The following is a 14,670-nucleotide window of genomic DNA, read 5'->3' as shown; positions in this document are numbered from 1 at the left end:
AGATAACGTTTAGCAGACGACGTTGCGCTAGATTCCAAACCACCCCTTCCACTCCCCTTCTAAATTCTCTTTGGTGCCTCCAGATTTTTAGCTATAAAAAGACGTTGTGTGTGGTTCGGATTCGTTTTTATTGCTTTTATCGCTTTTAATGTTTTTATTGTTTTTATCGCTTTTATTATTTAACTTATAAATTTTAAAGTTTATTTTTAATTACGATGCCCTCTACGCCTAGTGATCGGGACATGAGGTATGTAAAGATTAAAGTTAGCGAAAAAGCAAAAAGCTGCGGTTATGGCAGTAAAAACTTATAATTATTAGCCATATTGTTTAATGTGTTATATTATCCACTTGTCACTCCTCCCACTAGTCCTGGAAATTCTTTCATTATTTAATTAATTGCCTTCAAGCCCTTTGTTCGTTTAAATCTTAAATTAGTTTACGACTATTCCTAAATTTAATTAATTGCCTTCAAGCCCTTTGTTAGTTTAAATCTTAAATTAGTTTACGACTATTCCTAAATTTAAATAAAAAAAAAGTGGACGCTATTTGTTTAATTATCGGTAATTCGCGACGCTATTTGTTTAATTATCGGTAATTCGCGACGCTATTTGTTTAATTATCGGTAATTCGCGACGCTATTTGTTTAATTATCGGTAATTCGCGACGCTATTTGTTTAATTATCGGTAATTCGCGACGCTATTTGTTTAATTATCGGTAATTCGCGACGCTATTTGTTTAATTATCGGTAATTCGCGACGCTATTTGTTTAATTATCGGTAATTCGCGACGCTATTTGTTTAATTATCGGTAATTCGCGACGCTATTTGTTTAATTATCGAGTGACATCTCTACTCGCTTACTAAAGACGTTAAAATGTGTGAAATGCGTTTGTAGGGATGAAAAGAACGAGTCAATTGCCGAGTTGAAAGAGCAATTGGAAAGGCATAAAAACCTATCAAACCGACTCAGAAACGAAGTTAGTATTGGCGGAAAATGCCAAAGGAAAATTCAAATTCGATATTTAAATTTGTTTGTTTAACTTTTAAGAACTTGGAATTGGTGCAAGGCGCCAGAACGGCCAAGGCTTACAAAGACGAAATTGATATTTTAGAAGAACGCGGTCACAAGCTAGATTTTAATTTTCATGGAATTTTTTTGTAATTTAAGATTTTAATTTTCATGGAATTTTTTTGTAATTTAAGATTTTAATTTTCATGGAACTTTTTTGTAATTTAACATTTTAATTTTCATGGAACTTTTTTGTAATTTAACATTTTAATTTTCATGGAACTTTTTTGTAATTTAACATTTTAATTTTCATGGAACTTTTTTGTAATTTAACATTTTAATTTTCATGGAACTTTTTTGTAATTTAACATTTTAATTTTCATGGAACTTTTTTGTAATTTAACATTTTAATTTTCATGGAACTTTTTTATAATTTAACATTTTAATTTTCATGGAACTTTTTAGAAATGAAATTCGACACATTTAAAAATGTAAATAACAAATATTTCATGTTCAAATAAAAATTCACTGATATTGATTTTAGAAATGAGTTTCAATTTATTGAAATAGAAATCGAATTGATTGGTGGGTCTGCGAAATTAATTTGTAAACCAATCGCGGTGATCGGTTGTTGAGTAGAACGAAGCGTCGTCTGCTTGAGAGTTTGAATCTTGGGACTGACAACGGCCAGGGCCGGAAATAAGAAAAATTTCTTATAGGACATGTGTCCCGTGACCCCCTGTTTGACTTGAAAATTTATAGAACATTGTCCACTGGAGTGTGCAAAAATAGTGTTGCATCTCTATAGTCAAGCTATCAAAACTTGGGAAAATTTATTGGTCAAACTGTCCAGTGACCCCCTTAGTTTTTGAAAAAATTATGGGACATTTTAAAATTTTATTGGACAATGTCCACTGTCCTGTGCTTATTTCCGGCCCTAACAACGGCCCATTGACAAGTAATGTTCAGGTTTGTTATTGTTTCGCCAATTAATTTGTAGACCAAACTCGGGAATTGGTTGGTCTGCCAAATTAATTTGTAGACCAATCGCGGTGATTGCATGGTTATAGGGTAGAAGGATCGTCTGCTCGATTGCCTAAAAATTTTGAATCAGCAGTCTGATCGGAAGTAATGAGGAGTAAATAAGAGTTTCAAATTAATTTCGCGCTTTAATAATTGACTAGAATACTACTATGAATATGGAGAGTGATTTGCAAATTATCTCAACCCAATAAAAATAAGTGAGACAAAAAATAAGTTGACGATGATATTGAGGTAGCCTCAAGTTTAAAGTATCCTTGTATGGGGAGCAAAGAGTACTATAACATATCCAAAGGAGATCCCCGTATCTCTAATAGAACGAGAGTTATGAGCCTACAAAGTTCAGTGCTAAAATCATAAGTAACATAGCAAATAAAGGTGAGAAGATACCATACGTTGACGAACATTTTGCTTAATATCTCGGCCCCTGTTTGTCGTAGCCCTATGTTCTTGGTATGGTTGGATGGGGGACAAATTGGACTATAACATACTCAAAGGACATCCCCCCTATGTCTAGTAGAACCAAAGTTACGAGCCTCTAAAGTTGGGTGTGACGCTATTTCTATGGCAAGTTTTTGAATATTTCGCTTAATTTCTCGGCCCCTGTTTGACGCAACCTCAAACCTTTGGTATAGTAGGATGAGGGACAAATTGGACTATAACATACTCAAAGGTCATCCCCGAATCTCTAGTAGACACAGAGTTACGAGCCTGCAAAGTATAGTCTAATGCATTTCCTATGGAGGCGTTTGTTTCTTTACGTTTTGCTTAAGTACTCGGCCCCAGTTTGTCGTAGCCCAAAGCTTTTAGTATGGTTAGATGGGGGACAAATTGGACTATAACATATCCTAAAGACATCCCCGTATCTCTAATAGAACCAGAGTTATAGGCCTCCAAAGTTTAGAGCAAAATTCATAAGTAACATAATAAAAATAAGTGAGACGATACCATAAGTTGACGCACATTTTCCTTAATATCTCGGCCCCTGTTTGTCGTAGCCCTACGTTTTTAGTATGCTTGGAAAGGGGACAAATTGGACTATAACATACTCAGAGGACATCCCCGTATCTCCAGTAGAAGCAGAGTTACGAGCCTCCAAAATTGGGTCAAACGCTTTTCCTATGGAGGGGTTGTTTGTTTACGTTTTGCTTAATATCTCGGCCCCTGTTTGTCGTAGCCCTATGTTCTTAGTATGGTTGGATGGGGGACAAATAGGACTATAACATACTCAAAGGAAATCCCCCCATCTCTAGTAGAAACAGAGTTACGAGCCTGCAAAGTAGCCTAGCTTAATCAAACCCAACCTAACTTAACCTAATCTATAATATTAAGGGTAATATATAGACATAAAACATGGAAAATGTATATTTTAATTAATTTCCGCGACTTAAATGTAATTAATTATGCTATAATTAACCTTGAATAAATTAAATTTATTTGAAAAACTGTGTAATTTGAATGTGCTAAGGGCTAAAGTACAGTTTGGGAACACAGAAATGTTTTGAAGAGTCTTAAATATTAAATTATGGGTAGGATTGCACTTTACGTGACCCATCCAACTAACGATGGTTTCTAGTTAATTGGACCATGAGGAGTCCGAAAAAAATAGTTAAAAAATTATTTGGCCGCCGCAAGTTGGTTAAAAAAATTTTTGAAAATTTTAAAATCCATGCACTTACCGCCATTGAAGTCGCTATCCGCTTAACGCATTCTGCACTCAATCTGGCAAAAGAAAGCCGAGGGGACTCTAAAAAATTGACGGACTCGCGCCGGAGTTATAGCTATGGAATTTTTTAAGCTTGCGGAAACCGTTTAGGACGGAAATATAAATGCGACGAAAACTGAAATGTTTTGGGAAAATCGATGAATTTTTTGCAAATTTGATAAATGTGAAGGACGATATTTTGGAATAGTTGTCAAATTATTTGGTAATTTGACAAATGTGAAGGACGATATTTTAGAAAAGGTGGCAAATTATTCCTGAATTTGATAAATGTGAAGGGCGATATTTTGGAATAGGTGTCAAATTATTTGGTAATTTGACAAATGTGAAGGACGATAATTTGAAAAGGTGGCAAATTATTCCTGAATTTGATAAATGTGAAGGACGATATTTTGGAAAAGGTGGCAAATTATTCCTGAATTTGATAAATGTGAAGGACGGTATTTTGAAAAAGGGGGCAAATTATTCCTGAATTTGATAACTGTGAAGGACGATATTTTGGAATAGGTGTCAAATTATTTGGTAATTTGACAAATGTGAAGGACGATAATTTGAAAAGGTGGCAAATTATTCCTGAATTTGATAAATGTGAAGGACAATATTTTGGAAAAGGTGGCAAATTATTCCTGAATTTGATAAATGTGAAGGACGGTATTTTGAAAAAGGGGGCAAATTATTCCTGAATTTGATAACTGTGAAGGACGATATTTTGGAAAAGGTGTCATATTATTCGGGAATTTGACAAATCTGAAGGACGATATTTTGGAAAAGGTGTCATATTATTCGGGAATTTGATAAATCTGAAGGACGATATTTTGGAAAAGGTGTCAAATTATACCTGAATTTGACAAATCTGAAGGAGGATATTTTGGAAAAGGTGTCATATTATTCGGGAATTTGACAAATCTGAAGGACGATATTTTGGAAAAGGTGTCATATTATTCGGGAATTTGATAACTGTGAAGGACGATATTTTGGAATAGGTGTCAAATTATTTGGTAATTTGACAAATGTGAAGGACGATAATTTGAAAAGGTGGCAAATTATTCCTGAATTTGATAAATGTGAAGGACAATATTTTGGAAAAGGTGGCAAATTATTCCTGAATTTGATAAATGTGAAGGACGGTATTTTGAAAAAGGGGGCAAATTATTCCTGAATTTGATAACTGTGAAGGACGATATTTTGAAAAAGGTGTCAAATTATTCCTGAATTTGACAAATCTGAAGGACGATATTTTGGAAAAGGTGGCATATTATTCGGGAATTTGACAAATCTGAAGGACGATATTTTGGAAAAGGTGTCATATTATTCGGGAATTTGACAAATCTGAAGGACGATATTTTGGAAAAGGTGTCATATTATTCGGGAATTTGATAAATGTGAAGGACGATATTTTGGAAAAGGTGTCAAATTATTCCTGAATTTGACAAATCTGAAGGACGATATTTTGGAAAAAGGTGTCATATTATTCGGGAATTTGACAAATCTGAAGGACGATATTTTGGAAAAGGTGTCATATTATTCGGGAATTTGATAAATGTGAAGGACGATATTTTGGAAAAGGTGTCAAATTACTCCTGAATTTGACAAATCTGAAGGACGATATTTTGGAAAAGGTGTCATATTATTCGGGAATTTGACAAATCTGAAGGACGATATTTTGGAAAAGGTGTCATATTCGGGAATTTGATAAATGTGAAGGACGATATTTTGGAAAAGGTGTCAAATTATTCCTGAATTTGACAAATCTGAAGGACAATATTTTGGAAAAGGTGTCATATTATTCGGGAATTTGATAAATGTGAAGGACGATATTTTGGAAAAGGTGTCAAATTATTCCTGAATTTGACAAATCTGAAGGACGATATTTTGGAAAAAGGTGTCATATTATTCGGGAATTTGACAAATCTGAAGGACGATATTTTGGAAAAGGTGTCATATTCGGGAATTTGATAAATGTGAAGGACGATATTTTGGAAAAGGTGTCAAATTATTCCTGAATTTGACAAATCTGAAGGACAATATTTTGGAAAAGGTGTCATATTATTCGGGAATTTGATAAATGTGAAGGACGATATTTTGGAAAAGGTGTCATATTATTCGGGAATTTGTAAATGTGAAGGACGATATTTTGGAAAAGGCGTCAAATTATTCCTGAGTTTGGTAAATGTAAAGGACGATATTTTATAAATGGTGTTTACATTTATCAAATTGCCGAAAAATATTGATGTTGACGTTTGTTAATTGACCAATAGTTTGTCGCCTTTTCCAAAATATAGCTGAAATAACTAGACGCCTTTTCTAAAATATTGTTTAAATAAATTGACGCCTTTCCCAAAATATTGTTGAAATAAATTGACGCCTTTTCCAAAATATTGTTGAAATTGACGCCTTTTCCGAAATGTTGTTGAAATTGACGCCTTTTCCAAAATATTGCTGAAATAACTAGACGCCTTTTCTAAAATATTGTTGAAATAAATTGACGCCTTTTCCAAATTATTGTTGAAATAAATTGACGCCTTTTCCAAATTATTGTTGAAATAAATTGACGCCTTTTCCAAAATATTGTTGAAATTGACGCCTTTTCCAAAATGTTGTTGAAATTGACGCCTTTTCCAAAATATTGCTGAAATAACTAGACGCCTTTTCTAAAATATTGTTGAAATTGACGCCTTTTCCAAAATGTTGTTGAAATTGACGCCATTTCCAAAATGTTGTTGAAATTGACGCCTTTTCTAAAATATTGTTGAAATTGACGCCTTTTCCAAAATGTTGTTGAAATTGACGCCTTTTCCAAAATATTGTTGAAATTGACGCCTTTTCCAAAATATTGCTGAAATAACTAGACGCCTTTTCTAAAATATTGTTGAAATAAATTGACGCCTTTTCCAAATTATTGTTGAAATAAATTGACGCCTTTTCCAAAATATTGTTGAAATTGACGCCTTTTCCGAAATGTTGTTGAAATTGACGCGTTTTCCAAAATGTTGTTGAAATTTACGCCTTTTCCAAAATATTGTTGAAATAAATTGACGCCTTTTCCAAAATATTGTTGAAATAAATTGACGCCTTTTTCAGAATATTGTTGAAATAAATTGACGCCTTTTCCAAAATATTTTTGAAATAAATTGACGTCTTTTCAAGAATATTCTTGAAATAAATTGACGCCTTTTCCAAAATATTGTTGAAATAAATTGACGTCTTTTCAAAAATATTCTTGAAATAATTTGACGCCTTTTCCAAAATATAGTTGAAATAAATTGACGCCTTTTCCAAAGTGAAGTTGAAATAAATTAACGCCTTTTCCAAAATATATTTGAAATAACTTGACACCTTTTCTAAAATATTGATGTTGACATTTGCTAACTGCCCAATAATTTGTCGCCTTTTCCCAAATTTTGTTGAAATAAATTGACGCCTTTTACAAAATATTGATATTGATATTTGGTACTTTCTCAATAATTTGGCGCCTTTCCCAAAATATAGTTGCAAAAAAACTAGACTCCTTTTCTGAAATATTGACGTTGACATTTTCTAATTTCCCTATAATTTGACACCTTTTCTAAAACATAGTTGCAATAGCTCTATGCTTTTTATTTAAATTTTTTTTACAAAAAATCAAATTTACCAAGGATTTGACACATTTAAGAAAAAATATTCCCGAAAAATTTGACGGCTTTTTCCAAAATTTACCGTTATCAATTATCTAATTCCTAAAAATTCAACGATTTTCACCAACATTTCAGTTTTTCTCGCATTTATATATCCATCCTTTTATCAGAAATAAACGGTTTCCGCAAGCTTAAAAAATTCCATAGCTATAACTCCGGCGCGAGTCCGTCAATTTTTTAGAGTCCCCTCGGCTTTCTTTTGCCAGATTGAGTGCAGAATGCGTTAAGCGGATAGCGACTTCAATGGCGGTAAGTGCATGGATTTTAAAATTTTCAAAAATTTTTTTAACCAACTTGCGGCGGCCAAATAATTTTTTAACTATTTTTTTCGGACTCCTCATGGTCCAATTAACTAGAAACCATCGTTAGTTGGATGGGTCACGTAAAGTGCAATCCTACCAAATTATGCATATATTACCTGCTATAAAAATGTTCCAAACATACTCTACTGACGTAACCTTTAACCATCCCCCCAAATTCCAATCTTTTCTATGAAGAGTTGAAGACACTCACTAAGCCTTGGCCCTTTCTAAACTGTCATTGCTTAAGCCTTGGTACTTTTACGTAAACATTGGTTTTTCGATTACCTTTGGTCTTTAAAACTGAATAAAACACGGAAGTTTCTTGCACGGAATCATGGTTTGAACACTTCTTAACCATTTTTAATTGCAATTAACGAAAGAACTTGGTTAAATTAAACTAAATACAAACGCAAACACGAAAGGTCACAGTCACACAGGAGCTAAGCACAGGCTGCCAGACTCAGCTCAGCTGATGCCGGCCGCAGGTAGGACCGGAAATAAGCAAAGAGCATTAAGCATTGTATAATAATATTTTAATGCTTTTAAGAACTAAAGGGGGGTCACTGGACATTTTTACCAATAAATATTGCGTATTTTCGATTGATTACGACGTCACGACGACAGTAACGACACAAAGATGGCCTTTCCGGGGATGAGGTTTCCCATTCTCGCTCAAACTGTCTACATTCTTGCTACTCCGTAAATACTTGTGACTGGCTAGGCGGGTTTTTTGAATTTCAGATCTCTGTCAAGTTTCTTTCACGTAATCATGGTTTGAACACGTCTTATTTGCTAGGGTGTAGGCTTAGTAGGTTAGTTTTTATAGTTATGGGTATTTAATAATATTGGAGTCTTAAATTAAGAACAACAAGTCTTTATTGAGTATTGCTTTACAGCGAGTTGAAATTTGGCAGTCATCCCCTTACTCCTGGCTGGTTGCGGGTGAATGTTTTTGTCGAGCTCCGCAGCTTCGGCCCCGCTGGGATTGCAAAGCCCTCTGGCGCCATAATGACAGCGGGTTCCCCGCAAACAATTACACCTTCTTTACTTTCCCCCGTACACCCTGAACTCACTGCAGTGGCGCCGCTAAGGAAAATTTCGAGGCCCCTTATAAAATTTCAAGAGAAAAATTTAGTTCCGCAGCGTAGCGTCGATAATATTAAATTTACAACTATCATAATGTATTAAAGTTCAGTATAGAGTAATGTCAGTTCTACTATGCAAACGTCATACCATAGAGCAGCGTCGGTAGAGGGGGGAGTAGACTGTATATCCCTCCCTCTAGACGCGCTTTTGTAAGAGGGGATACTGTACGCGCCTGGTAGGGGGGATGACACTTAGCTAAGAGATAGAAGGGTATGACGTTTGCATACGTAGAACTGACATTATTCTATCTCTTAGTGTCATCCCCCTACCAGGCGCGTACAGTATCCCCTCTTACAAAAGCGCGCCTAGAGGGAGGGATACACAGTCTCCTCCCCCCTCTACCGACACTACTCTATTATCAGACAATAGACAATTAATAAATATTATTATATCAGGGATAGATTTAATTTTAGAAGTAGGAATGGAGAACAGATCGGTAATCTGGGCGCGCGTCAATGTCCCGGTCGCGGACCCCCTTACACGGGACGGAGGGGAATGAAAGAGGCGGTGGGTCAAGGAATAACGGATTTTTCGCTAAAAGGGTCATCGTACTCGTGAAGCTTTGTCTAACGTTAATTGCCTTGTAGGTCAAAATAAATAGGTAGGTATAAATGGTTACCTCATTTCGGGGCCCATCTGAAATTTACGGGGGGGGGGGGTAGGCTGGAGCCTCCCCAGCCTACCCCCTGGCGGCGCCACTGGCCAACTCGGGTACGGCGTTCGTGGCTTTGGCGGTTGCTTTGCATAAATCCGCCTTGCACGTCCAATAAGCAATTGCAGGTCCCACCTTTTTCGTCACGTGGAATATGTGGTTGAGGATCATCAACCACGTGACGGGTTTTAGCGAGCTGATATTCCATATCTAAAATGAAAGCCTTGTAACAATGAATGCCTCGTTTCATTGGTGTTAGAATTTTGAAAGGGAATTCAGAGCATGAAAGGGTCTCTAAAGAAGTCAGCGGACGTTGGAATTTTTTTTGAAAACGTCGTTATTGACGTCACAATCCCGGGGGGGGGGGGTGAGCAAAACGAAAGTCTTTCCTTCTAGCAAACGCAGCGGGGGGGGGTCTCGGACTCTCGCGGGTCAGAACTGGGGAAACGCCGAAGCAGGGCGGCACTCAACCAATCACAAGAGAGGGGAGGATGGGTCGGGTGAGTTTTTTTTAAATAAAAATTCAACGGTCCGCCGACCTCTTTACAGTCCCTTTAAATAGAGATCTTTCATTTGGGTGAACTGAATACTACGTCAAACCCTTACCTCAGTTCTGGCAGCCATATTGGTGGTTTTCAGCTTTCTTCTCGCATTCAACGCACCAATATGGTCGTCTAAATTATCTCACAAATCATAGCTCCACCCCACTGATAGCTCTCTATAGAGTAATGTCAGCGCTACGTATTGCAACGTCACTCCATAGCGTAATCTCGGTAGAGAGGGGAAAAACCAGTTTATCGCTTCCTTTAGGCGCGCTTTTGTAAGAGGGAATACTGAGCGCGCTTGTTAGGGGGGATGACACGTAGATTGGAGATAGAAGGGAGTGACGTTGCTGTACGTAGCGCCGATACTACTCTCCATGCTCCGTGTCATCCCCCCTAACAAGCGCGCTCAGTATAGAGTAATTTCTTTCCCATATACGGCAACGTCATAACCCTCTATCTCTTACCTTAGTGATATCCCCCCTCCCCTTCCCTTCCGGGAGCAAATAGTATTCTCTAGTACAAAGTTGCCCCTAACGTAGGGGATACACAGTTCACTCCCCCTCTCAGCCGAAATTACTCTATTCCCTCTTACAAAAGCGCGCCTAAAGGGAGGGATAAACTGGTTTTTTCCCCTCTCTACCGAGATTACTCTATTAGCATATTAAATTAAAAACTCTTTTATAAAGGGAAAGGTCGTTACACCCAAATTTAACAAAGTACCGAGACACGCTTGGTAAAGCGCTTATCAACTTACTCGTGGCTGGTTGCGGGTGAATGTTTCCGTCCACCTCCCCCATGCTTTTACATTCGAACTCAAAATGATCCGCTTTTCTGGTCTCTTCAAATAACCGTTTACTTAACTCCTGGGCATCATTTTTGCGCGATAATGCCACCTGCTTCATTAATTGGGCAGTTTTGCCCACTTCCTAAAATAGTCAGGTCAATTAATTTTTACTCTAATCTAATCAAAGTAGGTGAAAATTGGCCAAAATAAAATATTAAGGATCTTACCGCTTCCAATTGCGTGTTCTTTTGAATGTATCCAGAGATCATCTCTTCCTGTTTTTTTTACGTGTCTTTTCAGATCGGATTGATCAATTAGCTTGTTCTTGTAGATCTCTAGTGTAGTCTCAAATTCTTCAGCTTTCTTATTGGAAAACTAATGTTAATTATTGTTTGCGCTCGTTATAATGGTGTGCAATGAATAGACGAAGGGGTAAGCTTTCTTTTGGTATATGATTTATTACGTTTGGAAGAGCAGGGGCTATAGAGCTATCTCAGAAGCCTTAGTGTGACGTCACCCATGTTATTTGCCCATAGAACCAAAGCGGTACCAAACATGGCCGCCCACTGCCAAAGCTAAGCCCCTGACGTTTTACCTAGGCACTGACATCACAACTGAGATAGCTCTATTTAGGCTATCAAATGGAACCGCGGATTAGTCGGAAAGGAAAAATAGATCTAAAAGCGTCAATAGGCCAAAAAGTAGAAGACTAGATAAAAATCACTTTATTTTTTACCCTCCTTGGGGGGGATGACACGGAGCATGGAGAGTAGTATCGGCGCTACGTACAGCAACGTCACTCCCTTCTATCTCCAATCTACGTGTCATCCCCCCTAACAAGCGCGCTCAGTATTCCCTCTTACAAAAGCGCGCCTAAAGGGAGGGATAAACTGGTTTTCCCCTCTCTACCGAGATTACTCTATTAGCATATTAAATTAAAAAGGGAAAGGTCGTTACACCCAAATTTAACAAAGTACCGAGACACGCTTGGTAAAGCGCTTATCAACTTACTCGTGGCTGATTGCGGGTGAATGTTTCCGTCCACCTCTGGCGCAGCTTCGGTGGCGGAGGTGGACGGAGGTGGGGTTGCGATGCTCTCTGGCGCCATAATGGGAGCTGGTTCCCCGCAAAGAATTATACCTTCTTTAATTTCGACTGCGCGCTCGTTGTTTCGGCGGTTGCTTCGCATCCTTCCGCCTTGCACGTCCAATAAGCAATTGGTCCCACTTTAAATCTAGCCCCTCAAAGGTAAACTCGTATCGTCTTTTTGAAGCGACTAAAATTAATATTTAAAAAACTAAAAAATAAGAAATTGCGGACAATTATTTTTTAGCTCTTTTTCGACTAGTTCATTTTTTCAACATAGTTAGACCAAGAAGTTATATCTAGTATCTCAGAGAGAAGGTATAAATTCGCCAGATTTCCAGCTTTATCTCCAGTCCAAACGTAGCCTGTCCGGAGTTAATCCCCGTCTCTAAATTACAACCAGCATCTCATTGGTTCTTGAAAACTCACGTCAGCGCGACGACGCGAGTGACGAAAATTACAGTCATATTTTCCGACTGAGGAGAGCTAGCGAAATATCCCGGCGCCTCCTTTAACGCCCCCCCCCCCTTGTATTTTGAAAGGGGTACTGGGACTATGGCGCCCTGCGAATACAAAGGCATCTTATACCTTCTCTCTGAGATACTGATATAACTTCTTGGTTAGACAGAAACTTATTTTTTATGAATTCTCTTCAGGGCGCTCCATGACGGGTTTTAGCAAAGAGGGGTAGAAAGAGGGGGAGTAGAAGGCTTGGCTGGAGTGTTCTCGCTTTGAAAGTTTACCTCTAAGCTTCCGGTGTGCGCGCGCATCTTTCTCTGCCCTCTTATTGATTGAAACAGAGAGAATTTAGAAGGGGAGTGGAAGGGGTGGTTTGGAATGTAGCGCAACGTCGTCTGCTAAACGTTATCTAGGAAGGTCGATTTCCGGTAGATAGATTTTAGAACACGTGACCGGAAACTCGCCTACTCCAAAAAGCTCAACGCGACATCTTGTTTGGGCGTCATCACGTTTAATAGAGTCAAAGGGGGGGCCTTCCACTCCCCTTCTAAATTCTCTCTGGTTGAAATACGGTGAACCGGATATTAGGAGGAAAATATAACAAATAAATAAAAAAGAAAAGCGAGAAGAGCCAAAATTCCTTGCCAAAGCCGCGCTAGCTTCAACTCCCCCTCTTTCTACCCGAAAGTAATAACCGAAAAGTAAACTTAAATTGATTAGTACAACACTAGAAACTTGCCGGGAGTGTGGCGCACTCCTGTAAGCCAAGCTACTGGGCGGCATGGTTTGAGGGAATAAGACACATGTCGGCGATCCTACCCTATAGGTGCCGACTGCCCCGTGTCCGCCGGAGTTGACTTGACCCCCAAACCCCCTCCGTCAACTCCCAAGTAAACCTCAATTCCTGGGATTGCAAAGCCCTCTGGCGCCATAATGGTAGCTGGTTCCCCGCAAACAATTACACCTTCTTTACTTTCGACTGCGCCAAGACGCTTTTCGTACACCCTGAACTCGGGTACGGCGTTCGTGGCTTTGGCGGTTGCTTCGCATCCTTGCGACTTGCACGACCAATAAGCAATTGCAGGTCCCCCCTTTTTCGTCACGTGGAATATGTGGTTGACAGGCTGACCACTCTTCCTATATTTCCTATTTTTTCCTATATTTTTAAGTCCTTCCTATTTTCTCCTATAATTTTATGATAATTCCTATATTCTCCTATAATTGGAAAATTCTAATGCATACGACAAGACTATCGGCGTTTTAATAGGCAGCTACTCAAAATTGAAAACAAAAAACACCATATGTTCCTAAATTTAACCAGCCCTAAAGGTGTTGAAACAGCTCCTAAAAAAAACCAAAAATAAATAGTTGTGATAGTAACAGTATGTGATAATTTATCGCTCATATATGTGAGGTGATATGTTCTGTTTGCAATAAAAATATGGTTCCTACGTGCCACGAGAATTTTGTTAACAAGAAGGCAGGGCGTTACGCGATTGGTCGGCAGTCTTAAAATTATCCTTAAAATCTGAACCTTATTTGAATTTTAAAATCATCCGGAGCTGGTATCTCCTGGATGTTTCACCATGGATGAAGGATGCGCGTGAAAAACATTCGACGCTCAACAGGATGTGCAACTCCCTATACTAAAAAGTAGACAAGTCGATACTAGCGCCGCCTGGCTACCAGCGCTGGAAACCCTCGCGGGAAAAATAAAAAATACTGGACACGAGAAAAAAAACACGCGCTACCGTCTATTTTTTTTCCTTAGCGTCACGTGCTAGAAGCAAAACAGTTGTTTTTTTCTTATGTCCTGTATTTTTTATTTTTCCCGCGAGGGCTTCCAGCGCTGGTAGCCAGGCGGCGCTAGTATCGACTTGTCTACTTTTTAGTATAGGGAGTTGCACATCCTGTAGAGCGTCTAATGTTTTGCACGCGCATCCTTCATCCATGGTTTCACTAGGCAGGCTGGTCTTATAATTAGTAGAAGAATCGTTAAAAAATGATCACTTGATTTTCTACTTCACCCTCCCTTTAAAGGGGCAAACTTTATAGTTTGCGACATTGTCACTTGAAAACCTAGGCTAATCGAGCTTGGGATTCAGATTTTAAAAATGCGCCAAAGAAACGAAAGCATTTAAATCGGATGGAGGATCCGATTCTTCCTCGCTAATGCTAGTGGCATAAGGAGATCATCTCTCTAAGGGCCCAAGATTCTATGTTACGGTTGAGATGTATGTATGTCCGAT

At 38.2% G+C, this 14,670-nt stretch overlaps 2 protein-coding genes and 1 long non-coding RNA gene across 8 annotated transcripts; 1 reads left to right on the top strand and 2 right to left on the bottom strand.

Annotated features, from left to right (window-relative positions):
- The first annotated feature begins 70 nt into the window (after window positions 1–70).
- LOC149609873 (girdin-like) lies at window positions 71–1,556 on the top strand. Its single transcript, XM_089859985.1, has 3 exons — window positions 71–247; window positions 896–977; window positions 1,049–1,556. The coding sequence occupies exons 1-3, from the start codon at window positions 216–218 to the stop codon at window positions 1,160–1,162; spliced, it is 228 nt and encodes a 75-aa protein (XP_089716111.1). The 5' UTR covers window positions 71–215; the 3' UTR covers window positions 1,163–1,556.
- LOC149609872 (uncharacterized) lies at window positions 1,328–7,773 on the bottom strand. The gene is made up of 2 exons (XR_016376908.1): window positions 3,730–7,773; window positions 1,328–3,622 (listed from the first exon to the last, which is right to left on the bottom strand). It is a non-coding gene; the product is annotated as an uncharacterized LOC149609872 (long non-coding RNA).
- Window positions 7,774–8,607: 834 nt separating this feature from the next.
- LOC149609871 (uncharacterized) lies at window positions 8,608–13,332 on the bottom strand. 6 transcript variants are annotated; one of them, XM_089859979.1, is made up of 5 exons: window positions 11,888–13,316; window positions 11,104–11,251; window positions 10,847–11,018; window positions 9,515–9,757; window positions 8,608–8,856 (listed from the first exon to the last, which is right to left on the bottom strand). In XM_089859979.1, exons 2-4 carry the CDS (start codon window positions 11,143–11,145, stop codon window positions 9,516–9,518), a joined length of 456 nt encoding a protein of 151 aa, XP_089716105.1. In that variant the 5' UTR covers window positions 11,146–11,251; window positions 11,888–13,316; the 3' UTR covers window positions 8,608–8,856; window position 9,515. The 6 variants fall into 6 exon arrangements, with proteins under 6 accessions (XP_089716105.1, XP_089716106.1, XP_089716104.1 ...); XM_089859980.1 differs by having other exon boundaries at window positions 11,104–11,235; XM_089859978.1 differs by having other exon boundaries at window positions 11,104–11,239; window positions 11,888–13,315.
- Window positions 13,333–14,670: the final 1,338 nt, after the last annotated feature.

Source organism: Phalangium opilio, unplaced genomic scaffold, assembly GCF_054372755.1.
Source record: "Phalangium opilio isolate 3A_F unplaced genomic scaffold, DU_Popi_V2 ptg000344l_1, whole genome shotgun sequence".
In the NCBI taxonomy this organism is placed as follows: Eukaryota; Metazoa; Arthropoda; class Arachnida; order Opiliones; family Phalangiidae; genus Phalangium; species Phalangium opilio.
The sequence above is the reverse complement of the archived record's forward strand: the minus strand, read 5'-3'. Positions and strand labels throughout refer to the sequence as shown.

Excerpts from the sequence above, each read along its gene's own strand:
- LOC149609873 (XM_089859985.1), top strand. The coding sequence starts at position 216 with ATGCCCTCTACGCCTAGTGATCGGGACATGAG. Across the intron at positions 248-895 it reads CCTAGTGATCGGGACATGAG|GGATGAAAAGAACGAGTCAA; the intron begins GTATGTAAAGAT and ends ATGCGTTTGTAG. Across the intron at positions 978-1,048 it reads CAAACCGACTCAGAAACGAA|AACTTGGAATTGGTGCAAGG; the intron begins GTTAGTATTGGC and ends TTAACTTTTAAG.
- LOC149609871 (XM_089859979.1), bottom strand. The coding sequence starts at position 11,145 with ATGATCTCTGGATACATTCAAAAGAACACGCAATTGGAAGCG. Across the intron at positions 11,019-11,103 it reads AGAACACGCAATTGGAAGCG|GAAGTGGGCAAAACTGCCCA; the intron begins GTAAGATCCTTA and ends TGACTATTTTAG. Across the intron at positions 9,758-10,846 it reads TCACCCGCAACCAGCCACGA|ATATGGAATATCAGCTCGCT; the intron begins GTAAGTTGATAA and ends CTTTCATTTTAG.